At 38.7% G+C, this 26,787-nt stretch overlaps 1 protein-coding gene across 6 annotated transcripts in view; it reads left to right on the forward strand.

Annotated features, from left to right (window-relative positions):
- The window catches only part of MAP2K5 (mitogen-activated protein kinase kinase 5), a 278,825-nt gene that overhangs the window by 48,972 nt on the left and 203,066 nt on the right, over positions 1 to 26,787 (forward strand). For all 6 annotated transcript variants that reach the window (XM_086711030.1, XM_086711029.1, XM_086711032.1 and 3 more), the window contains exons 7-8: positions 3,376 to 3,424; positions 10,931 to 10,995. In XM_086711030.1, the coding sequence (XP_086567156.1) occupies positions 3,376 to 3,424; positions 10,931 to 10,995 (114 nt within the window). The remainder of the gene's footprint in view (positions 1 to 3,375; positions 3,425 to 10,930; positions 10,996 to 26,787) is intronic.

Below are 26,787 nucleotides of genomic sequence, written 5' to 3' on the forward strand. Positions count from 1 at the left end.
TCTGTACTCTTGGAGGGCAGTGACTACAGCATATTCATTATTGAATTCCCAATTCCCAGTGTGATGCTTGGCACATAGGAGACGGTCAACAATGCTTGAATGAATGAGTGGATGAACAGATTTACATTCCCTCTAAGTCTTGTCTCTGAATTGAATTCTCCCAACTCATTCAGCCTCTCTGATACCTTATTTCTAGTCTCCTCACCCATTTCTTCTTCTTTAGATATCTCAGTGTCCCTCTTAAAGTGTCATACTAAAGTTGCAATAACATCACATTTAAATTTTAAGATGTTTTGAAAAGTGATTTTTGGATAATCTAAGTCACCGTGACTATACAGATAAACAAAATACTGAGTAAACTGAGGCACAAAGAAATTTCCAGAAAAAAATTTTTTTTTTTTTAATTGAGACCAAGTTGGTAGTCAGACATTGGCATAATGGATGAAATCAGCATTCTCCTCAGTTACTTTCAAAGCTTGAAGTGGTCTTTGCCTTAGGTGGGTGACCGTTAAAATGACCTTACTAATCCACATGGTGTTCCTTGGCCATAATTACTGAATGCAGGTTCCACTGCCAAGTCAAGGCCTTTCCTAAATATCTTGGCTCCCTCCTTCTATAAAATTGGGATGCTTAAACTTTCATCTATCTACCTCCAGCGTTAGGAAGACTGATGAAGCTGTATTAAGGAATCCCATTTTGTTTCTTGGATGAAAGGTGCTTTGTAAATGCATTGAATCAAAATGTTATTATTTCAAGTTGTGTGACATAATGGAGTATCTGTGGAGAAACATTGCCTAGACATTGTTTTGTTATTTCTGTTTTTACAATAATTGTAACTGTTAAATTGGGAGTCATCTGTGGGAATACAAGGGGTCTAAAGTGTTCCCCAGGGGAAAAAAATATATATGTGTGTGTGTGTGTGTGTGTGTGTGTGTGTGTGTGTGTGTGAGAGAGAGAGAGAGAGAGAGAGAGAGAGAGAGACAGAATGAGCAAGGCCTGAACCTTTGTTTCCTTTATAAATTATTCCCACAGGGCTATAGTTATTGTGAGGATTAAATCAGGATAATGAGTAATGGCATTTAGCACCATGCCTGGCACATGGTAATCATGCAGTAAATGAGAGCTGCTATTATTATTTTCTTAACTGGATTGATTTTGGTAGTTTATTGTTTGATACATATTTCTGCCTTAGTCTCATTTTACAAAGTTCTTTTTTTTTTATTTTATTAAAAAATTTTTAACATTTATTTTATTTCTGAGAGAGAGAGAACACGAGCAAGAGAGGGGCAGAGAGTGAGGGAGAGAGAGGGAATCCCAAGCAGACTCCAGGCTGTCAGCGCAGAGCCTGGCATGGGGCTCAGTCTCACGAAGTGTGAGATTATGACCTGAACCGCAACCAAGAGTCGGACGCCCAACCGACTGAGCCACTCAGGCGCCCTATCATTCTACAAAATTCTTAACTGCCACTTCAGTATATGAATTCTTAGACTTGGGAGGACATTATTAAAGTTTAGAATCCTTGGTTGAGGACATGTTTTGTAAAATCTGGAGAAAGTAGGGACTGTTGCTCCATAGTCTGCATTTGACCATAGCAGAAGTTTAAGAAGTATTTAGAAAGAAGAGTAGTCATAACTTGAAAGAGCAAGTGTGGTCAGACATGAAGCCTGAGATCTTTGTCAAGTATAACTTACTCAAGGTACCAAATGCATGTGTGTGTATGTGTGTCTGTGACTGCCATATAATAAATCACAACCAGAAGCAAGGCCACCATTTATCAAATTCTTAGCACGTGCCACATCCCTGGCTGGGTTCAAGGATGGGAAGGGAGTGGAAAAGAGGTGATCTAGATGTGGTCCATGTTCTCAGGGATCTCCCAGTCTTGGGGAGTGTGTGGTGGAAAGAAAGGCATCTATAGGTAACTAGCACGAGGGAAGAGAGTTAATTTGGTAGATGGATAGAGGGTTAGAATAGATAAAGAATAGAGTTACAAGGGGCCCCTGGGTGGCTCGGTCAGTTGGGCGTCTGACTTCGGCTCAAGTCATGATCTCACAGCTTGTGGGTTCTTTTGAGCCCTGCGTCGGGCTCTGTGCTGACAGCTCGGAGCCTGGAGCCTGCTTTGGATTCTGTGTCTCCTCTCTCTGCCCCTCCCCCGCTCATGCTCTGTCTCTGTCTCTGTCTCTCTCTCTCTCAAAAATAAATAAACGTTGGGGCGCCTGGGTGGCGCAGTTGGTTAAGCGTCCGACTTCAGCCAGGTCACGATCTCGTGGTCCGTGAGTTCGAGCCCCGCGTCAGGCTCTGGGCTGATGGCTCAGAGCCTGGAGCCTGTTTCCGATTCTGTGTCTCCCTCTCTCTCTGCCCCTTCCCCGTTCATGCTCTGTCTCTCTCTATCCCAAAAAAATAAATAAAAACGTTGAAAAAAAAATTAAAAAAAAAATAAATAAATAAACGCTAAAAAAAATAAAAAAAAAAGAATAGAGTTAACAAGCTTTACATTTCCAATTAGAACATTGATGAGATGAGATGCTATTTTGTACACCACTCTTACCGGGTGGGGATCTGTGGGCATAACTCATAATAAAGCTAGAAGGACTTCAGAGTGTTCCCTAGCCACTTTCCCTAAACTCATTCCTATAAGTGTTTACAAGTCATATGTGTCCAGAGAAGAATATTTTCATGTTTCTTAAATAACTCTGAAAGCAGAATCTCCCACTTATAGAACAGAAAAGCAAAGAGAAAGCAGTTGAAATTTACTTAATATCTACAATGTGTGTGGGCTTTTTGTAATATTTAATTTTCTTGATTACTCTATAAAGTTGATATTTCCCCCATTTGACAGAAAGAGGAAATTGAGGTTCAGAGAGGATAAGTAACTGACTTGTGCCAGATGACACAACCAGTGAGCCCCAGAATTTGTTTGTTGCACATTTGCTTCCCAGCAAGCTGAATTGTACCTCTTAATGGTAGTAAAAGATCCGTACCTAAGCTATCTATTTTATCTTTTGAAGTTCTGTTTTCTTGTGTATCGTTAAGTTCTTTGTATTTAGCAGATGCCAGAGCCCACATAAAATAGCCACTGAAAGGCTACCCAAAGGCAGCAGGACTAAATAGCCAGGAAAGGTCACTGAAGTAATCTGTAAGGTAATCTAGCTTCATTGGGATTGGAGGCTTCCATCTTGCTTTAGGGGTTCAGGATTTTTATTAATACCTTTGCCATATGGCCAGTTACTTTTGTAAATGTTTGATGTAGGAAGAAGGATGCAAAGTGTGGAGTCCCTGTGTTCACCTAAAACAAAGACGTATTGTAGTCTGGAATTCTGAACAGTGTTCAGAGGGGTCAGTGATCTTGCCATTAAAAATTATGTCTTCCCTTTTCAGCTTAAAGAAGTCTTCTGCTGAACTGAAAAAAATATTAGCCAATGGCCAGGTAGGTGTCATTACATATTAAGATTTTCACGTAGCAGTAACTTATTACTGTCCAGTTTTTGTATCCATACACTTAATAAACAGATAAAGAGCCTGTGAATGTCTTCTTGTCATAAATGAATTACAGTGGCTTAATTTGATTGGCAGAGCAATTTGCAGCACGTTTTTCAAACTGTACTAATGGGTTTCACTCCCAGCAGATTGAAGTACCAGGCACCCACCCTGCTGCCATCTCAGTCTAAAAAAAGTTAATCAGTTCTGAACAAGTGTGTCAACCCATGGGTTGTTGAAATGGCCCAGCGTCCGGAGGTGGCTGCCACTTTCATTATCTTTGAGGAGAAGAGGAAAAACTGTTACTTTCTTACCTTGGCTCCTTCTTTTGTCCTGAAAGGAACGCTGGCTTTTTGGGGAACACCGTAACAGCAGACCTTTGGCGTTTAAAATCCTGGGCCTGAGAAGCCCTTGGTTTGGTTGGCCTAGCGGACTGGCCATCTAAAGCTGCGTGACCTAACCCAGCCAGTGAGGGACAAACAGGCCTGCGGGCCAGTCATTTCTCACTAATTTTGATTCCAGTAAATGGACACATCTGAAATAGTATAGTGCTTTTAAACATACACTGGCAAATTAAGCTACCTACAGGGTCCTCGATTCTTCAATAGCAACATAAATGCGTTTTAATGTTTGTTATAGAAGAAGCCCTTTGATCGCCTTGGAGGCAGGCGCCTGTCCATTGCGATCAAGCCTGCCTATTAGGCTCTATTGACTGAGACATCTGTGTCACTGCAAATAAAAGACTCTTATTGATTTTCTTAACTGCTGTTCACTTCCCGTCCATGTTTCGAAGGCTGAAATCTTAATTATCTCAGATGCTTATTCAGTGCCTTCACACGCTGACCTCTCCAAGCCTCATTGGCATTTCATGAATCAAGTACTTGTAGTGGAGCACGTCAAGAAGACAAAGCTGGGTCCTTGTGCTTGTCCTTTAATATCACCTGTAACTTTGTGGCCTAATAGATGGATGCTCATGCCTTAAAACAGTGACGGTATGATAGTGCTTCTGGAAGCCCTACTTATTTAGCACACAGTCCCTTGAATACAGTTAGAAAAAATAAGTTGATCTGGTTCTGACATCTGGTTGTCATCCAGAGTGTGGGAATTCTAGTCCTCAGATATTCTGTGTACAGCCAAGGAGAATCTGGTGTTGTCTCTGTAATCGTGATGGTTTCAAAATTTTATATAGTGTTTATCTAGTACCTAAAAGTACTTTAAGCAGCCAGAGGTTTGTTTGGATTGATATCTGCAAATGTGTCCCCCTAGTGCCCTGGATGTGTTCGGACCCAGTATGAAACAAAACCTGGCTAAAAGCAGAAATAGCGAGCTTGGGATTTTTCCGTGTCTCTTAACACGCTTGCAAGTCTAGTTACTAATTGTAACTTAAGTGTGAGTCACATGCGTTCTTCAGCTGGAAAATATACTTCAAAATTGACATAAATTAAGAAGCTTTAACTACATTTGTTCAATTCAGGCAATGGAAAATAACCTGTCATAGATTCCTCTTTCAAAGATGAAAAACAGTTTATTTCCACTGCAAAAAATAAGCATTCTGAAATGTTCCTAATGTTTTGACAACAAACCTAGTACCATAAATATCTTAGTGGTTTCAGTTATGACGTTCTCTGTGGTGGAAGACTGTCATAAGAATGATTTTTGACACTTAAACATTGTTTATTGCCTTCCCTTGAGAATGTGTTAACCCCGCGTTAAACAGTTTGGCGTTTTCTTTCTTTTAAGGAACAGCCTTTATTTGCTTTCAGTCACAACGAACAAAACAGAAAAACCCACGTTTGGAAGTCCTCATAATACCTCCTCCTTGTGCTAATTTCTCAGTTCCTTGGTACTATAGGGTAACTAAAGACTGAGCTAGATTGCATCGCAGTGAGGTAATGTGCCCAGTTGTGGCATCAATAAATTTCTGGGCTGAGCACTGACACCACTTGATATGGAAGATGTAAGTCACATTTAACGATACTTTAACACTTGAGCATAGTTTTTTATTTTAGTGGTTTATGCTCTCAAGCATTAATAATGATTTGCCTTTCCACTAGCCTCCACTTAGGTTTAATAAGGAATTCATATTAATCATTAAAAGAAAGGGACATGATTCTTCAAGATAATCAAATATTGACAGGTTAGAAATAGCTTTCTGCCTGGGTTCATTGATATAGGTTATGTGATATAAATATTTATTTCTTTTCTGTCACTCAGAGTAAATGCCACCAATTGATTCAGCATTGATATAGTGTCAACAGTTCATAAGAAACATTTGACTGGCTTGTGTTTTCCGATTAGTCTCTGCTCTATAAAGTGGGATTTACTAAATCTCTCCAATTGTCTGCTCATACAGTGTGACTGCTTTCTGAAACCATTATTGCTTCGATTTGTGAAGCAAAGGTCTAGTGATGGGTCTAGTTTCTGTCAGACCTTTACATATAAAATAAGGATTAATTGAGCATTTTTATTTTAATGATTTATAAGCGATAGGTGCTGATTCTTCTTAACACAGGCAGACAATAAACAAAGAATATTTTCTTTGCTGATCCATAATTGAATTCCATTTCATTTTCCCCATTAATTTCATTAATATTGTATTAAATCAAGCACTTTTTAAGAGTTTAACATTTAGTCTTTGGAATGGAGACATCGTTTTTCTTTTATCGTTTAATGACCGAGGATTCCTTTTTTTGCCAGCTTAAAAAAAGCCAGATTGTAAGATTTTTTTTTGGCACGTTTCATTGAGAGCTATAGATCAGTATCATTGCTGTGATTTCATGATGTGTTTTTCCCACTTGCTTTTCAGTGCGGTATCATCTCTTTAACATTGGCCCTTGGTGTGAAACTGATTAGAAATGGCCCAGTGGGTCAATTTAAAGGATTAAAAAAGTGTCTAGTTACTCCAAGGATGAACAACTTTGACCTTTGCATCTCTAAAGTTGTTTCTCTTCTTTTTGTGTTTTAGCTTTTATAGGAGAAAGTGACAATATTTTCCTATTCCTGATAAATTAAGTATAGTTGTACTGAGAAGCCACAGATCTTAGAACTAATTCTGATCCTGCTGCATGTTTGGCTATTTTGAGAACTTCAGATGCCTTTAAGCATACTTATTGTGTTTAGAAAATAAAAAGGAGGGGAGCACTAGGTGGCTCAGTCAGTTAAGTGTCTGACTTCGGCTCAGGTCATGATCTCACGGTTTGTGGGTTTGAGTCCCGTGTTGGGCTCTGTGCTGACAGGTCAGAGCCTGGAGCCTGCCTCAGATTCTGTATCTCCCTCTCTCTCTGCCCCTCCCCCACTCATGCTCTGTCTCTGTCTCTCTCTCTAAAAAATGAATAAACATTAAAAAAATACTCAGGGGTGCCTGGGTGGCTCAGTAGGTTAAGCAACTGACTTCAGCTCAGGTCATGATCTTGTGGTTCGTGAGTTCAAGCCCTGTGTTGGGCTTTGTGCTGACAGCTTGGAGCCTGGAGCCTGCTTTGGATTCTGTGTCTCCCCCTCTCTCTGCTCCTCCCCCGCTCATGCTCTGTCTCCCTCTCAAAAATAAACATTAAAAAAAATTTTTTTTAAAAAGGAAGAAAAATAGGAATTCGACTATAAAATAAGCTTTAAAAGCTGTATAATCACCACTATATAAAACTCTTTAGATTCTTATGGTTCATCTTAGATCCTATGACAAGACCAAAACATAAATGAGACTGTATGGAAGTCCACACAGCATGACCACTCCTCTATCTGCACAGACACAAAAGTGCATACTTCATGACACCATCCTCTGCCCACACAGGAAAAACCTTGCCGCCCTGCAGGTTGTCCTGTCTGGTTCACGTTTCGTTCCAGCCCCTGACTCTCCTTCAGCAGGAGCAGAACCCGATGCCTGTCATTGTTCCCAGGTCATTTGCCCTCTTTCAGTTGACATGTAATTTTAACTCCAATGGCTTTTTCTTCCTCTAGTCTCACATATAGTTTCTGCCTTTTATTTGCTTTTTTTTAGTCAAAGCAAGAAAACAGAGTTATATTTTAAAACAATTTAGTATCTCTATTGAATAAAAACTTTATTTCACTTCTTTTCTATATAGCTCTGTGATCTTTAAAACATTTCTTTTCTTAAAAACAAATACCATAGCTGATGAAATTGCTTTTAACTTGTGGGTGCCCTTCTGTTGATTGTTTTCCTTCCTGTGGACCAGTGACCACTGATGGGAGAGGACGTCCCTCCATACTTAGCCAGGACATCAGCTGCTGACATATGGCATTGAGCAGAAAATACTGAAGGACCAAGTTCTAGCCTTGACTAGTTGCTATTGACTAGTTTTATGACCTAAGTGAATTGGGCTATGTGCTTGAAATGCTGCAAAATTCTGTGATTTTTTTTGATACTTGATCCCAACTGTAATATTTAAATACTGTACATTGTAAGCATATAAATCCCACCTTTGTGTCAAAATGAACACTGTTCCTGTGCTTCAATTTGAAAAGTTCAATTAATATTCTTATCTAAGGAAAAAGGCAAAAATGTTATTAGCTGTTAGTTGATCCTGTTCATGATGTTTTTCATAGTCAAGATCAATTAAAGTAACCTGTTTTTTTAAAGTTTATTTTATTTTGAGAGACAGAGAGAGAGAGAGAGAGAAAATTCCAATCAGGCTCAATGCAGGGCTCGAACTCACAAACCATAAGATCATGACCTGAGCCCAAATCAAGAGTTGGATGCTTAACCGACTGAGCCACCCAAGTGCCCCGAAGTAATCCATTTTAATCAGAGATTTGAGATTCTCAAAAGGTTGTTTGTAATCAGTTAATGAGCTTGTCTCTAACAGTTTTCTTTTAAAACATTTTTTACATGAATAATATTTGCATACTATATAAAAGTTAGAAAATCCAAATAAGCCAAAAGAAAAAGAATCTGATATTTTTTAAATATAAAAACCTATCAGTCAGCTCATAGGCCAGGCAAAGGTCTATAAAACTTTAAAACATTGTAGAAACACTTTACCTTTTTATGGATACTGTCTTTTTAAGTGAGATGGTTTTAGAACTTTTGCTTCAAAACCACTTTTATCTTTATGAGGCTCTTACCATCTTATTGTCTGAGGGATTCCAAATTTCTATCCTTGAATTTGCTCACACGCTGCTTAGCACACGCACACACACCTGCACACACACCCACACCCACAGTACACAGCGTCTCTCGGCCTAACCCCTGGTGGATGCCTACCACTCCTGGTCAGGTCAGAAAGCTGGGTATGGGGGGCAGGCGGCTGCTCCACTTCTCTTTTCAGGGTCCTGAGTTTGAGAGGTAAAATAACCCTACGATGTCAGGACTATAATGATTCAAGCAGCTCAGAGACTTGCCATACCTTCCCATTTGCCTTCTCTTCAATAGAATGCCACAAAATTCAGCCCCCTGCAAAGTCCTAGGTCCATCCCAGAGTGTCATTGGAATGTGGAATGACAATATGTCTCGGCTTGTATATTTTTCTGAGAGGAAACTACTGGTCCTTTTATCTGGAAGGTCCTGACGGAGTGGTGGAGGGGATGTAGTCTTAAGAGTGTGGCCCCTGCGGAGCCTGGATCCTATGTAGTCCATGAAATTTGCTCTCTTGGAAATTTACTTTGAGCCCTGATGAGGGTGCAGCTTGTTAGGCAAGTTAATGGTACAAATGAGGTGATTAAGAGTGCTGTTTAGACTACCTTGAGAAGTGTTTTGGAAGGAATTAGCCTGTTTGTACTCGCCAGTAGGTCCCGCAGTTTCCATGTATATCCTTCGTCGCCATTGATCAAAGCCCACCTGGTCCTAGCTGTGCTACTGAACATCTCAAATTCCTTTATGTGCCGCTCTCCTTCATGCTGTTTTACAATTTCTCTTTTGGTCTGGAAGAAGGAAATTTTCTTCTCTTCTCTTCATGTTCCATCTTTTATGCAGGTTAAAACACGGTTTCTTTTTTTCTGTATTAGTAATACAAGAAAGGTAATGAAGAGCAAAATTTCCCTCAAATAGGAAAATAGCTGCCAATTTTTCTGACTTGTCTATCATTTTGTCTCTGACCATAAATATAGTAATTAGCTGATTGCAAATTGCACCAATCAGGTTGTACTACAATTAAATTGGGTGTTGAATTGGCCTTTACACATTACTCTGTCAATATTCTTTTAGGGATTGGCAGAACGGCTTGGAAAGGAAGCTGTTTCTGTTACCTGCACTATACTGCTAATTATCACAGCTCTCTGAAGCTTCAACTTCAGAAATGTATAGAAGAAAAATATTTCCCTTGATAAATGGAGCCTTGCTTTATTCAATTGGCAGAAGTTTAGAGCAAAATATTTAAAGGTTTACTATAATGGTCTGAAAGCAAACTATTTTTTTTTCCAGGTGATATTGAATTAAAAACTCCATCTGCCCATGCAAGGCAGTGCAATTCCCAGGAAATTGATTTTTTTTTTTCAGGGCTTACTATGGCTTTTCCCAAGCTTTCGCTATATGGAAAATAACACTTTTATTGAATCCATTTAGTGAATAAAGTTGGCAGTTAATTTTTAAGCAACTGGACCACTGTGTAGAAAATTACCGAATGCATCAAATATAACCTGACTAGTCTCAAAGTCATTTGATAAATAATTTAAGGAGTTCTTTACAACTCCAAAACATTATTTTGTGGGCGCTAGAATAATTGACTACTATTCATGATACAAACGAGAGTAGTCTTTGTGGTGTAGTAGTTTTATGGAACCTGAGAAAATGTGCATGCTATTTAGCATATTAAATGATGAAAATGACTTGAGTTTATAAGAATCACATTATTATATGTTTTCCCTTTATGGATTTCAGTATTTGTCTATGTATGCATTTTTAAGTGCACCGATTTGGCACTTTTCCATAGGCATAATACGATTTCTACCCAGTTACCGCTGTATACTAATTTATTGTTTCCAAAGGAAAGCTGTATCTACTCCAGGAAAATCATTAACATTATTCAGTTAGTTTGTTTAATGTTAACTGTGGGGTCACCTGAGGAGTTTTCAGGGGCTGATTTATTTACAGATTGTGCATTAGATTACTGGGTATGTGTCTGTGTGTGTGTGCTGTCTTCCCAAGTTTGATTTTGGTTATGTGCACTGCTGTTTGGCATTGGTTATGTGTAGTGCTAGAGACTGTGTTCTTATCCGTATCTCTGACCTGACCCTTTTGAGCTATGTTATATCATTCCATTTTGACACCTTTTATCAAACTTTAATGAAATGACCCAGGCAAACAAATTGTCATTAAACTTTCCATCACTTTGTCCCTTGGTATCGTCTTTTATAAATTGGACAGCAAATGTTGTATTGATCTTCTCGTTCTTGCAGCTGAACTTGAAATGACCCAGACTGCTTGTTGTTTATGGCCCAGAGTTGCTTTTCCTTGACATTTCCATCCACAGCATGACACCCTTTTTGTTTTTCTTTCTTTCTCATGGAGATGAATGAACAAGACATACGGTATCGAGACACTCTTGGTCATGGCAACGGAGGCACAGTCTACAAGTGAGTAGTCGATTTTGTTTAAACTTTCTATCCACTTTTGCCAAATGTGAGTATCCAAGTTCTCCGTGGCAAAGATTTTTAAATGACCACTGGCACTTAGATTTTATTTCTACTTTTGACTCCAAAATTCTGCAAGGCATCTATTTTCTGAGGAATTGCTTGCAAAAGTGCATTTATATTGCCTTTTTAATATTTCTGAGTCTGCATCTCTCCTGGGTGAACGTTAATAGTCCACCATTAACAGGTGTACCTTTAACTGGCCTGAAGTTTAATGCATTTTTTTCCTTTGCTCTTTAACACCATTTTTTTCTAAACTTGCTAGCACCCTGTACTAGTCCCCTGCCTTTTTACAGCTGTGCCCAGTGGAAGACAAACCTTATAAATACCATTGCTTTGCCCTGTGTCGACACTGTAAGTTATTAAAAAGCCTTCCTGTTGTATTTCTTTCTCTCCCTAGTCCCCCGAGAGAATTTCTACACATTGATGAATATGTTAAGTTATAAAATTCTCCCAAATTCCAGTAGCAGTGATCTTACCCTAAAGGAGTGTTCATTTTCATATTAAAAAATGCTAACCATAAAAAATAGTTCTCTCGACAGGGAAGTCTTTCTCATGCAGTAGTGCAAAGTTTAAACTACATAATGTAATATCTAGTACTTAATAGTCTGCAATGGTGTATGAAAAATATTCCACTAGGAATTAAAAAATCCATACTCTGTATGAAAGCCCTGAGGGAGTAATAAAGCTTTCCTCCAGAGAGCTGTTTTCCATATATACACTAACTCTGTATCACATTATGATTGTGTTTTTACCTTAGATGTTTTAATGTTGATATTAATATATATTTTCAAAGTTGTGAAATAATTTATAATTGGTTATTAATGTTCTTGGAATTTTAAGTGTTTGCTAACCACGTGACTATAGATAAAAATTTCCCTATTGCCTTATGACCGTGAAGGGTCACATCTTAAAATCCCAGAACATCCTCCACACAGAGATGCAGCCTTGGCATAGAATTAGGTGTCTCAGGGTTAGAAGCTTCTTCAAAGTCGTCTGACCTATTCACTCACTCAGGGCTTCAGTCTTGGAGTCCATTCTCTTGAATCTAGTCCTTTAAGAACTTATGTTCATGTATTTGGATTCTTTTTTCCTACAGATGACTGGGTACTGTGGATAGTTGGTCTGCAAGTTAAGTGCTTCCACTGTAATAATTCAGAGAATTAAATAATAGTGCAGCCCTAACATGATCCTGAGGCCATGCCCTTCAAATGTTTGATGGCTACCTACTGTGTCTGAAGAGTTTGAGGTACTCTTGTCCTTCCCTGGATCGTACTGACATCCCTTTCCAAGTAGCCCCCAGTGCTGCATAAACAGCATCTCTTCATCTTACTCGTAATCTGACTGGAGTTTTTACCCTGTTCTGAACGTTCTTGGGTTCAGGTACCATTAGAAAGGACAGAAGGAGGAACCTGCATGCCCTGATTTGCTTCTCTTAAGTTCACTGTAGAGAGCACTTTTCAAAGCCTCAACTTTTCTTTTTATTAATGCTTTTATGCTGATAGCCAGATAAAATAAAACAGGAAAGAAACAGGAAAGATTTCTAGCAACTCTTCAACTCTTTGGGTTCCTTTTAATGGCTTCAAATGGAATCCCAAAACATTTCTTTAGACTCCTAACCTATTTATTTGCTCTGTTTAACCACATGTTGAATGCTCAGGCATGGTTGTGGTTTTAAATTGAAGCCCTATTGTGAATTTAGTGTTCTGGTTTATTCTAGAAGGGGGGAAACGTAAGACTACCAAACTCCAGCAGATGATTTTTATTAGAAATAATATCCCAGATGTTAACATTTTAATCTTTTATTTTACAACACAGGTTACCAACAGAAAGGGGAGAGGGAGGCAGGGGAATGGAAATAACCTGCCTATCTACCAAGGAAAAATGACAATATAGAATCATGTTAATGTTTTATTATTTTTTAAATTATGGTGAGAAGCATAAAATTTAGTGTCTTAACCATTTTTAAGTCTACAGTAGTTCAGTGGCATTAGGCACATTCATACTGTTGTGCAACCGTCAACACCATCCATCCCAGAACTGTTTTCATCTTGTAAACCTGAAACCTGTACCCCTTACACAGTAACTCCTTGTTTGCTTTGTTAATGTTTGTAGCCAAGAAGCATGGCCACAAGATCTCCTTTTATTAGGAGAACTGATAAAAGAACACATTATGTTTTTTTTTTTTTTTTAATTTTTTAATGTTTATTTTTGAGAGAGAGAGAAACTGAGACAGAGACAGAGCATGAGTAGGGGAGGGGCAGAGAGAGAGGGAAACAGAATCAAGAGCAGGTTCCAGGCTCTGGGCTGACCACACAGAGCTTGATGCGGGGCCCAAACCCATGAATCATGAGATCATGACCTGAGCTGAAGTCGGACGCTTAACTGACTGAGCCACCCAGGCGCCCCAACAACACGTTATCTTACATCTCCTTAGCACAAGTTCTATACCTGCTGGAATGCTATGTTAATATTAGCAATGTACCCTGAGTTTACTTATCTACTGTGGCTAGTGCTTAATATGTGTGTGTTGTAATATATTTTTTTAAATGTTTATTTTTGAGAGAGAGAGTTGGGGAGGAGCAGAAAGAGAGGGGAGACAGAGGATCTGAAGCAGGCACTGCGCTGACAGCAGAGAGCCTGAGGTGGGGCTCAAACTCATGAGCTGTGAGATCATGACCTGAGCAGAAGTCGACATTTAACTGACTGAGCCACCCAGGGGCCCCAGATTTAAGATGGTTTTTTTTTGTTTTGTTTTATTTTATTTTTGAGAGAGAGAGAGATAGAGCATGAGTGGGAGAGAGGCAGAGAAAGAGGGAGACACAGAATCAGAAGCAGGCTCCAAGTTGTCAGCACAGAGCCTAACGCGGGGCTCAAACCCATGAACCACAAGATCATGACTTGAGCCAAAGTCGGACGCTTAACGAACTGAACAACCCCTGGATTTAATATATTTTTGACAGTGGTTGTTTATGGAGGGTGAGTGGCAGTAACATGATGATTTTAGTGCTTTATTTTACACACTATATTTCTATACAAAGAAGACATCCCATTTATCTTATTGCTTAGGTGATCCTTAAGAGGAGAGAAGGTAAAGATACCAAATTGCTTAACCACTTGTTATTGATCATTGGTCTTCATTTCTGCCTGGGCTTCCGTTGTATTGTTCTTATATCCCTGGCTTTTAGTTCGGCACAAAGAAATGGTATAATTGTCAAGAAATGAGAATTCACTTTACTAAAGTCTCCATAAAACTGTTTGATGTGTTATGATTGACTTTCTCCTACACTAAGTTTACCTTAATGGTGTTGACTATAAAAATTGTGATTTTTCAAACAAAATGATTATATTACAGGCTATGCTACATAAACTAGATGAAGAAAATATTGGAAAATCCACTCATTGGTAACAAAACTGGCTAATGGGCCTATTTAATTTTTTTTCTCATAAAGTACAATAAAGCTAATAAATGCAAAGCAAAAGTTTAATATTTCTTTCTTATTTGCTCCACTGATGGGATGTTGTGAATTTCAAAGGATAGGATATCGTGTGTAACTGCAACATATATTGTTTAATAGTTGATCACATTTTTGCCTTTTAAGTTTGGATGTTCCCCCCAGTTCTACAGTGTGAAATTCTGGGCCCAGACATTGAAACCAAGTGGTATTGTGGGTGCTGTGCATAGTCCTCTGCTGAGTTATTCTCTGTGTTATGATAATGACTTAGGTAATTTTAAGTTGGTATTTCTTGGATTACTAATTTGGGTGAAATGGACTATAAAGGAAATATCTTAGGCTAAAGTTTTATTTATGCCTGGGAAGAAGAATAATTTAGGAAAAGAAAATGAATGTACTCTCATTATTGCTCTATTTCCCAAAATGTTACATGTTTCTCCAACCCCCCCCCCCCATTCAAGAAAGACACATATCCTCTTCCCCTCTATGAGATTCACAGTGAATTTTAAAAACTTTGAGAAAGTAGAGAACAGGATGTGTTGTGGGTAAGTGTACCTTGAATCTGCCCCTAAGTAGCTGTGTGACTGGCGGAGAGTTACATAATGTCTTCTGCCTCATTTTCCCCATGTGTCAAAGGGGGTAATGACCTCTAATAAGGTTGTTGTGAGGTTAAATGAGATGTTCCATAGAAAAGGAACTTACCACTACGACGGAGTAAATGTTAGCTAACTGGCAATGGTAGTACCAAATAATGGAAAAATTGTTGACCCCTGTGCTTCCTATGCTTACTTGACTGCAGGGCTCTTATTTTGAGGAACATCTACAGACATCTCCCAGATGTTGAATTGTGTTAGAGTTGCGTTTAATTAATTTTGAGAAATTCTGCATTATATTATGATACATGGTATGCTTCTGAGTTTCCTGCTATTCTCTAGTTGTCTCATGAATATGATTTATTATACCTTACATTACAATGATTTTTTAGAAGTTTCAAAGTATTTTCTCTTTTATCATAGTTTTTTGTTTTCAGCCTGCTCTAGGACAGCCGGTAAATGTTAATAAGCCCATTTGACCACGGGAAAAAGCTAGGACCCCCAGGCCTGTGGCCATTCAGTGGCAAAGCCAGAATTTTGTCTCTCTCTCCTCTTTGCTCTGTGTTTTTCCCCCAGGCAGTGTTGTTTCTCAAGGTCAAGCAGAGTCCATTGTGTTTCCTTGTATTTCCTAGTGTACTGCGCACAGTCCTAGGGATAGGATAGATGCTTTATACACGTTGGCTGAAATGAGAATGAGGCAAGTGGGGTTTTTTTCCCAAGCAGGTTTTAGTAAGGCCCTTTAATTGGATTCTCCCCATGGCTAGCTAGTTTTAGAGCCTGCATACTTGTTTTACAACACTCACCTAGAAGAATAGGAATTTCTAAACTAAGGGCATATATTTGAATGATAAATTAACCCAACATACTAGTTACTGCCCTGTTTTTTTGCATAGTATGTCACATTGCAATGAAAGTAATTAACAGGCCCACTTACTTTGGAAACATTCTATGATAATGAAGGCCAGTCACTCAGGTTCTTTGCTCCCCCAGGGCATTGTTTGATGGAGTCACTTAAGCTTTGGGTCCAGAAATAAAGTAATACTTAACTCTTAGGACTTAAGTCATGCTAATAAGTCAGTTAGCTAACAAGCACTTAAGAATCATCTTTTATTTTATTTTTTCCTTTCCAAAAAGATTATCAGCTTTTTGGTCACATATGTAGGTGTTTGAAAAGAGTAATGAAATGTCCGCCTCCCTTTGCTTCCTATAGTTAACATTAAGGGTCTAACCTGAATTTTGGGTAGGATTTTCTCAGTGATATAATGGGTAGCATATGTACTGCCTACATGGTATTTTAAGATTGGATATATACCATTATTTAAGAATTGATTTGACTATATCTAGAGACAACATGAAGAGGGAAGGGATAATAATTCTCAAAGGTGTTGGTCCGTCCTTCTCTCTTTTGTCTTATCCATTTATGAGATATTTGTTAGGCAATAGGGTAAGGATGGACCTTGGAGATAGTAACTGAGATCATATGAACTAACTATTAAGTTGTATTCTGCCCTTTACGTGGCTGTAGAGGCCATGTAAAACATTACATTTATGTTTTTGGAGCTGGAATTAGATCAACTCATTACAGTAACATGATGTATTTAATGAAAATTAGAAGCTCTGGTGGTCAGTTATATAAAATGAGAAAACACATGAATTGCTGTCTAATTAAATGCTGTTTAGTAAACCAAACTTGTCAAAATATGGGATTCCTGAGGGGAAAGTATAATAAAAAGGAGTCATTGAAGAAAATGTTGGGAACCACATAGTACTCAGAAAGCTCTCACTTCTCTTTCACTGGCCACCCTGAACGTGCCAAACCACATCAGCAGTAGTTCTGACCCCAGCTTCTCTACCGGCTGCACCAGTGACCCCACTCCTTTATATTTTTTTCCCTGAGGTGCATCTTGTAAATTAAGAGTAATTTTTAAGTGGTTTTGATATTGACCCAAGAGCTAGGGTGATTGTTTGATTTATTTTAACTTTAAATTTCTAATCAAATGAAGAACCTTTTCCTTGCAGCCAAGATCATATTTTAAACAAGCAAACAAGTATCATCTTAATACAAAATTAAATACTTGTATATGGCTGGGTTGTGTTAAAGTATCATGTGACAAACAAGGATATTAATATTTCCAGAAAATCAATGACTGTTTGTCAAGTAAAATTAATTATGTATGCTTCCCTCTCTCCCTCTCTCAGCATTCACTGTTATAGGTTTGTTTCATACAATAATGTGTATTGTATTGATTGGACTCTAAAGAATGAACCTGAGCTTGTGATTCTCTACACCTTTCCCACCTTTGCCTCCCCCACTCCATGTTCACACGTGCTCATATCCATTATGGCAATGATGGATTATTGGCATCTAACCAACATGACAGGATGTTACAGGTCGCTGAGCAGAGATTTTCAGACTCTGTTTCCACCCGAATTAACTATTATTGAAATAGTTTATTGAGATTGAAGTATTGATCATTTCTGCTAACCTTGGCTTAAGGGAAGGAAAAGGAGGCAGAGGTGTTCTTAAAAGACACTAAATTTAATTTTAAAAAATCTCATCTATTTAGCCTTTTCTTCTTCCTGTTTTATAGCCCCTATTGTTTTATTGCTTGGAAGAGGGTATCTTGGCTTTATTTTTATGACAGTATAATTATACTTCAGAAATGCACTTGATTACTATGGGTAACAAAATTGTTCTAGTGTATTGGTTTGGCCAATATTGCTATACAAACAACTTTTCAGTCAATTGAGTCTGGTAAAAATCAATACATTATGGTAATATTTCAAGTGAGAATTTGCTGAATCTAAGTATTTCAACACCATCTCCTTTCAGGGAAAAAATAGTTTTAAAGTGGCAGGACTTCTTTCTACTATTTTATTTTAGTAAAAATGCTTACTTTATAAAGAAATTTAAAGTCCCCAAGCAGAAGTGATTGTGAAGAGATATACATTAGCTCACATGGGTTTTTATAGGGTGCGGGAGATCTAGTTTTCCTTTGGAATCTATCCTCTGGCTGCATTAGGAGGGGACAACATCTGGGTTTGGCTTCATCTTGTAGCATGCCACTTTGGGACTTGCGTGTCTAGTTCTGGGTACTGAGTTTTTACAGAGATATGGACAGTCCAGAGACCACCCAGAGAAGCATGGGGAGAATAATAAGGGGGCCCAGGAATTGGGCCTCTCCAATCCTCCTTTACACACTTGCTGAACAGTCTCATTGTAAGTCCCTGCTGTGTGGATGGCACCCTGCTGGTTGTTGGGGATGGCCTGGCTCTCATTTGACCTTGTCCAGATAGATGAAGTAAGAGAAGACTTCCCAGTCTAGGGCGCATGTCTGTATGTGTAATACCCAGGCCCCGGGTTGGGGCTGAGGAAGGGATGATGAGTTTTGGCTCTTTCCTCGGGAAGAATCAGTAAAGGTCTCATGGAAGAACTGGTATTTGAGTTGAGAAGTGGTTGAAGGAATTGGCCAGCGTTTGTCTGAAGACTAAGGGTCTCCATGACCTCTGACTTAAAAAGTCATCTCTGTCGACAGAAGAACAGGTTTGTTCTGTGTGTTTCTGAAGGCTAGCCTCAGATTGCTCCTCTGGAGTGTCTCTTGACCAGCCTGCTTTCGGTTAGAGTGAGTGATGCACTCTTCCTACCGTTCTTCCCACTAGACGGTCCTCCCCGGAGGAGAGCTGTGTCAGTGAATCTGGGTGGGCGTCCTCAGGGCCAGGCACTGCACCTCACCTACCGTAGGAACTGGGGCAGTGATTCAGGAATTAACCTGCAGAGGCAGATTCTTCACAGTCTGAGGAGGAACACACAGTGTGGTCTGTGGCTGGGTGGCTCTGGGACTGTGAACCCTCTTACCTTAAGCACAACAGCATGGCTGGTGTTCAGAACCACTGAGAAAAGAATTCCCACTTAGACCTGGACATGAGTTGACTACAGAGGTCACTCCTGAGGCTGATGTTGCAGAATTAATTCAGCATTCAGCTACTATAAAAATATTATGTCATGTCTTGCTTGGTTTTGTTCTTTAAAATTTTATCTTATTGTTTACTCACTTATTCATTGACTAAATACAGTTGACCCTTGAACAACACAGGTTTCACTTGCACGGATCCACCTATATGTGGATTTTTTTCAATAAACAGTACAGCACTGTAAATGTGTTTTCTCTTATGATTTTCTTAATAACATTTCTTTTACGGTATATAACATGCGACATACAAAGTATGTGTTAATCGACTTTATGTTATCTGTGAGGCTTCCAGTGAGCAGTAGGCTATCAGTAGTTAAGTTTTTAGGGAGTCAAAAGTTACATGCCGATTTTCAACTACACAGGGGGCACAGGGGTCAGTGCCCCCAACCCCCATCTTGTTCTGGGGTCTACTGTCCTTACTGTCATTCTATGCCAAGGAGTGTTCTGTGTATTTGTGGTCCAGTAGTGAAGAAGACAGGTCCCCTGTGCTCCGGAGTTCACACTAGTGGGGCGAACAGACAATAATCAAGGAAATGAATACTGAAGTAAGATGATATCAGACCTTGCAAGTGCTGTAAAGAATGTAAAATAGTTGCTCAGCAAGGCTTCTCTGAAGAGGTGATGTTTGAGCTCAGACCTAAAGGATAGCAAGGAGCCAGTCATGGGAAAACCTGGGAGAAGAACCTCCCAGGTAGAAGGAGCCACTCTGGCAAAAGCCTGAAGATAGGCATGAATATATTGTGTCCAGGCCAGTGTGGCTATAGCAGAGTGAGCCCAGGGGAGAACAGAGAGACAGGCAGAGGCCTCATCATGCTGGATCTGTCAGGCCGTGCTGAATCCTTTCTCAGAAGGTTACCCCCTTTTCACCAGTGAGAAAGATACAGCTTGGAAGAATTAAGGGGCATGCCCAAGGTTCAAATCAAGATTAGAACTCAGTATCAAAGCATTGAGTCATACACGTTTAATATGTACAATTTTTAGAAATTGTACAGAATTGTACAGAAATTTAGAATTGTACAGAAGTGTTCTGACACTTAGATTAGTACTTGGGACCACTACTCAAGCTAGGGGTTTTCTATTTGACATTCCCTCTCTTGAGTTTCCTCCTCTTTAACCCAAATTAATTCTGGATATAAGATATAAATATATAATTCTGCAAGTCAGTGATGTACCATCTCTAGTTAGTTTTAGAGGCTTTTTAATAGACATGAAAACAACCATTTTTTGGCAGAGTTATTGCAATATATCTTGTTACTGTATCTTTTGGGTCTCTTTCCTTATCAAAAACTTAGAATTTAATAATCAAATCCCTAGATTAATTGTATGGTTATGCTAGTGGAGGTGGTGCATTTCTTGATTTATAAGACACATTAAATTTTTTTCTTTCTTTCTTCTTTTTTTTTTTTTTTAGGTATTTTATAGTCTCCAGTGTGTTAGAAAAATGTAGTCTCTTGGTTGGCATATAGCACAAGCAAATATTTGTGTACCGTAGCATCTAGGGTATTTACTTAAATTGCTTTTTTGAAAATAATTCACTGGGAAGTCCAAAAGGCATTTAGTGTGTATAACTTTCTGCCAGTTTTTTTTTTTTTTTTTCCGTTGCTCTATCATTGGTTACTTAGATATAAGAGCCTCTGTTTCTGTTAAATTGCCACCTTACTGGAGTGAAATATGTTTCGGTTCTGATATGTGCGCTACCACTAAATCAGAGGAGCAGATGATGGAATTAGATGGGAACTAGCAATAGATAGTTAGGTTGTGGGAATTAAGCCTAAAATTTCTTAAAGCATTGATTTGCGTTTTAAGTGTTATCCCCTTGGCCCTAAAATTTTCATACTTTTCCTTGTCAGTATTACAAACAAAAGAAAGAAAAAGAATGTTCAATACTACTGCTAAAAGTAGAGTTCATGGTTTTTGTTTGGTGAGTTCAAATAATGAAGTGAAAAATGTTCAGACAAAATTAGAACTTGCTTTAGGGCACAATCAATATAGCATTTTAACAAGCTTAGTGTGTTTAGAAAATACATATTGTATAAGATTCTCAAACATTCTGATTCTATTACGACTGCTAACTATAGCAGCAAATGTAACAATATACTTAGTCAATAAACATAAAACTCTGATTAAACCATAATTAAATTTTTAGAAAAGTTATCTAAAAACTATGAATAAAATATATTTTTACGTTGGCTCAGCAACAAAATGTATGGCCAGTGAAACTTTAGAGTGGCAGAGAAAAGCGTATATGGAATTAAATTACAGAATGGATTTTTACCACAAACACGTGTACTAAGTTTTGGTGCGCCATTTATTTCTTTTCACTTTTAACTTTTTTTGAAGGTAATTCCTAGTGAGCGTGGCAGGGTACAAGAGCTGTAGTAACTGACTGTCAGGGCAAATGAGAAGTTTCCCTGCATCCCTGGGAGCCCAGGTGGACAGTTTCAGGGCCCTGCCTCCCTCCATTCTACCCAAAGCACAGGCGGTGCTCAAATCCTGGTGGTCGCATTTCTGTTTGTCCCCAGCAGCAATGAAATATAGCTGGGTACGGTGGGTATCACTGTCCTTGTTTGACCCTGTGAAGAGACTGAAACACCAAAGTTAATGGATTTCCCTGAGGATTCAAAGCAAGACAAGGATCGAACCACCACTGAAACTCATACTTTCTTATTTATCCCTTTGTAGTGCCCTTCCTGGTGAATAGTTACTTTTGGTTCTGTGAGGAACTAAGTATGTGCAACTGTAAGAATTTCTGCTGGCCTGTTCAACCAAATATCCTACAGTTGTACTTTTTAATTTTATTTTTATTTTTTTGTATCAGGCACATGTACCTGTTCAGATGACCCATATGAACAAACCCTGTCTTCTTTCTTCCCTCCTTCCCTAGAACTTGTTATCTTGGAAGTAACGGTGATTAACCAAATGCTAAAAATGTTAATGCTTTCCAGCATATGATTCTCTTAAATTAGATCTTTGGGTTTTTCCCTTGTCCATGACTTTATGAGTGCATTTATGTGTGTATTAAAATCATTTTTGAGGAGTGCTTGGGTGTTCAGTCAGTGAAGCATCTGACTCTTGATCTTGACTCCGGTCAATATCTCCCTGTTCATGAGTTCAAGCCTACCCTATCAGCACAGAGCCTACATTGGATTCTCTCCCTCCCTCTCTCTCTGCCCTCCCCCACTTGAGCGTGCACGCTCTCTCTGTCTCACTCTCTCTCAACAATAAATAAATGAACGTTAAAAAAAAAAAAAGAAGTGGGGTGCCTGAGTTAAATGTCCAACTCCTAATTTCACCTCAGGTTGTGATCTCATGGTTGTGAGATCAAACCCCACCGTGGGCTTTGCGTTGACAACGTGGAACCCACTTGGGGTTTTCTCTCTCCCTCTCTCTCTGCCCCTCCCCTTCACACACACACACACACACACACACCCTCTCTCGCTCGCTCAAAATAAATAAATACACGTTAAAAAATGTTTAAATAAATCATTTTGGGGGATCTTGTTGCTGTTTTTGGCTGCTGGTCTTTTTAAAGAAGTTTGTTTTTCTCCTCCCACATGGACTCCTTTCTCTCTCCCTCCCCCCCCCGCTTTAAAAAAAAATTTTTTTTTAACATTTATTTATTTTTGAGAGACAGAGTGCAAGTGGTGGAGGGGCAGAGAGGGAGACACAGAATCTGAAGCAGGCTCCAGTCTCTGAGCCGTCAGCACAGAGCCCGATGTGGGGCTCGAACCCACGAACGGTGAGATTGTGACCTGAGCCGAAGTTGGACACAAAGTCAGACGCTCAAGGAACTGAGCTCCCCATCCCTTTCTCCTCCCCTTAATCTTTAAAAGTATTTGTGACATCTTTAAACCTTAGTCTTCTGAATGGATTTGAGAATAGCACTTTCTCTTGACTAATCTCAAGGGACTTTATAAACACAATGTCGCTTCGTATTTGAAGAGCACGATCTAATACATTTTATATAGTTTTGGAAGCCACTAGTTCAGAAAGAGTGTGGTCGGATTGAATTTGGAGTCCAAATGCTTTTTCTTCTTTTGTCCAAAATGTAGCTCCTCAACACAGGCCCAGTGCTATGTGCAGGCAAATCACTCAGATTCCTTCTTGTTATAGATTTAAAGATGACTGTCCCCAGATGGTGGAAGGTATGATGGTGGTTTGAGTGTTGCTCAATTTTTATGTGAAAGGAAAAGTCCTTTCTGGCTTGTTTTGACCTAGTCATGATACACCCATTTCAGGAAGTCTGCTATGCACAAAAGTGCACAAAATGAAGATAAAGTGCCTCTCTCCAGCCTGACAAAAGCCATTCCTTTGCAGAATGGTAGCTGCAGTGAAAGTAAATAAATGAATGGACAGCAATCACAGCCTAGTTGATGAAACTGTTCAATTAAAGCACAGGCATTTACATGGTGTAATTTCCCTAAATTGCCAATGAGCCCCTTTAGACACAACCAGTGTTCAAATTGATTTCAGCATTGATTTTGGCTGAAGCTGATAAATTTCTGCTTGTTAGTTAAAGTAATTTTGCAGAAGACTTTGTACTGCGGTATTGAAGTGTTCATTTAGCTGATGGTTAAAAGAGGAGTTATTTACAGAGGCCTCTACTGTTGTTCTGAGATGGGACAATTCCCCAATCATCTTTTACTTTTAATTTTTTAGGCTTCAGTATACCAATCAATAGGTGATTGAAACTGATTAAAACTTATCCAACCAGCTGCCTATGGCAGTTTAATTAGAAGCTGGATGATTCTTAAATTAAAGTTGTCTTGTTTTCATTGCATAGCCATCTTCCAGAAGAGTAAGAGACTAACAGTGCTGAAAACTTCAAGTCTCGCTTTGTTGAGGTATCTCACAAATGTTCAGTCACATGGTAGCTATTCCTAAGGCAACTCAAAAATGTATTCAGAGGCTTTGGCCGTTATAGAGATTACAAGTAATAATGTACGTACTTGTTAGTCAAGGAATTTTGTTTTTCAGGCAAAGGGATAACCTGTAACGTAATGAGGTATGTGAAAGAACAGCTATTGGTGATGTAGATCTTATTTCATAAGCAAGATGGACACCTGAGCTGAGTTTTTAAATTCTGCCATGCAGGAGAAAGCCAGCAATCATGATACACTATGCATCTCTGTGCTGAAAACCATCAGCTTTGAATTTATATTTTTATTTTGTTTCGAGGTCTTGATTAAAAATCAATCTCCAGTGAATAAAAACGAAACGTTGTTATATAAGTACATGTTGACTTTTCAACAACATTGTGGACAGGGTTATAGAAGAGAAATTTTTGCTTCGGAAAGATTACCCATTCTCATTTTCTCTAGTGTGGGACAATTTCTTGAGTTTTTAATGGAAATGGGTTCATATTTCTGTCATAGGGGACATATTACATCTGGTACTACAAGGAAGAAAGGAATAAATGGCTCACTTTTCAGAGGTGCATTTACTCTTTGACCCACTAGGGTGCTATTTAGTGTTCTAGGAGAGGTAATTTAGTAAATAGTACCCCAGTGGCCTGAAAAAGTTAATGCAACTCTGAAAAGTGAGTCATTCAATCGATTTTCCCTATTGCTTTTTAAACATCGACACGGACCATATCCAGAGAACCTTGAAGACAACTTGAGTTAGAGGATCTAGAAGCAACCAGTTTACGTTCACACAGGCTCATTGAGGCACACACTAGATTTGGCTTCAAAGGACTGGAATCCACATCCCGCAACAGTGCTTATCAGATCAGAATCTTGAAGCAGTTCTTGATCTCATCAAACTTTGGTTTTCTTACCTATAAAGTAAGAATAATAAGAAGAAATGTTTGTGCAAATCAAATAGCTTCTCTCTATAAAAAATATAAGCTATAAAAGCATAATAGAATATTAGTTACTAGTTTATGGAGGTTTTCTGAAATAGCCATTTTTGTGTCTGATTTTAGAAAGTGTTTTATTGTTAGCTTTCCACAAAGAAACTGTAAGCAGATACCTCATTGTAATCAAATCATTTCAGGAGAGAAATTTCCCAGGTCGTTAATCCTCAGTGTGTTCCTGTTTTTCCCCACACGAATTGCCTAAATCATGTATTTCTCTCATTCTCACCATTCAGCTTTATATGTCATGCCTCTCTGTTTTGTCCATCACATTCTTTCCAAACCTTTGATCAAGAGATCACTGTAATTGTAGCTTCCTTGGTCTCCAAGGTATTTAGGCCATATATTAAAAGACATTACTCTAGTTGATGTGGGGAGTGTTAAAGGCTTGAACCAGGCCACATCAACTTACGGAAGAAATATGGAGGCAGTGGTGACAACACTAACTGAGGCAGGTGTGGGAGCAAAAAGGGGTGTGTAACCAGAGTAATTAGAATCAGAAATGACAGAATGTAGGGCCACAGTAGCTTTTCTCTGACTGGAACTCTTTCTAACCCTGCCAGATTCCATGTATCATAGGTTAGCAACCAGTACCCTATGGATGATCAGCATCTTGAAAGAGTTGTTAATATCTGTAACCTAATAACATGTTTGATTCGATTCTTAAACAATCGCCAGCGGGGGTGAGGGGGGGAGGCTCTATTGCTTAACCATAAATTATTTTACAATCAGTAGTCAAGCATTTGTAATAGGTTTTTAGGCAGAATGAAGGTTGGCATAGACTGCTATTTGAACTCGGACAGTTTACATAAAAAAGCTTCTTTTTACAACTGCTATTTACTTTGGATTTCCTATTTTAACAGCTAAAGCCTGGCTAATGTGTTTATCTATTATGGAAGGCAACAACTGTCAGTGTTGATTTCCCTGAAACTATTTGATTTTTTTTCCTGTGGATGGCTATTTTAGTATGTGACATATTGGTAAAATCCACACCCAAAGAAGTGTACCACGAGAACAAATTTCTCAAAAGATCAAGGAATAAAATAAAATTTTCATGAACTGAATCACAGCTAATTTACATGTGGTTACTGAAAATGTGTCACTGAATTAAAAGATGATATCCAGGGGTATTAAAAGTTAATCTCACAAGATAACAGAAGATTTTTGTTTGTGTATTTATGTATATATTCACACACATTTATGCACTTGACCTTTATAAAGGCAAAGAACTGCTTTTCACTTGTTTGCTGTTGGCTTCAGAATCATTCAGCCTTACAGTCTTTTGGCATAATTTAATAGAATCAAGGCTCAGGTCCTTATTTTATTTAATTAAAAAATTTTTTTTTTATTGAGAGTGAGAGAGAGAGACAGAGTGCCAGTGGGGAGAGAGGCAGAAAGAGAGAGAGAATCCCAAGCAGGCTCCATGCTTAGCACAAGCCCGACATGGTGCTTGGCTTGTTCCCACAACCGTGGGATCATGACCTGAGCTGACGTCAAGAGCCGGATGCTTAACCAACTGCGCCACGCAGGCATCCCAGGCTTCTTATTTTTAAAGAGGAGACTCAAAGGACATCTCCTCAGGCCAAGGGTCTCCTTGTGGTATTGTTAACCCTTTAATTTCCATCATGTTCTGTCTTTTCTTTTGTGCCAAAGCTATAAAATCTTTAGGTGGAAAAACTTCTGAGTTGGAAAAAGACTTCTATTTGTTATTCTAAATCTACATAAAATCAGAGTTACTTTTTTTTTTTTTGGTGAATAAATAAAATAGGAAACAGCATCTATAATTATGGAAACTGATGATCTTATATTGGATAAGGTATATGATGTATGGTATTGGCCTTAATGGATACTAATTTTTT

Source organism: Puma concolor, chromosome B3 (genome assembly GCF_028749965.1).
Source record: "Puma concolor isolate L17-30 chromosome B3, mPumCon1.1.hap2, whole genome shotgun sequence".
Classification (NCBI taxonomy): domain Eukaryota; kingdom Metazoa; phylum Chordata; class Mammalia; order Carnivora; family Felidae; genus Puma; species Puma concolor.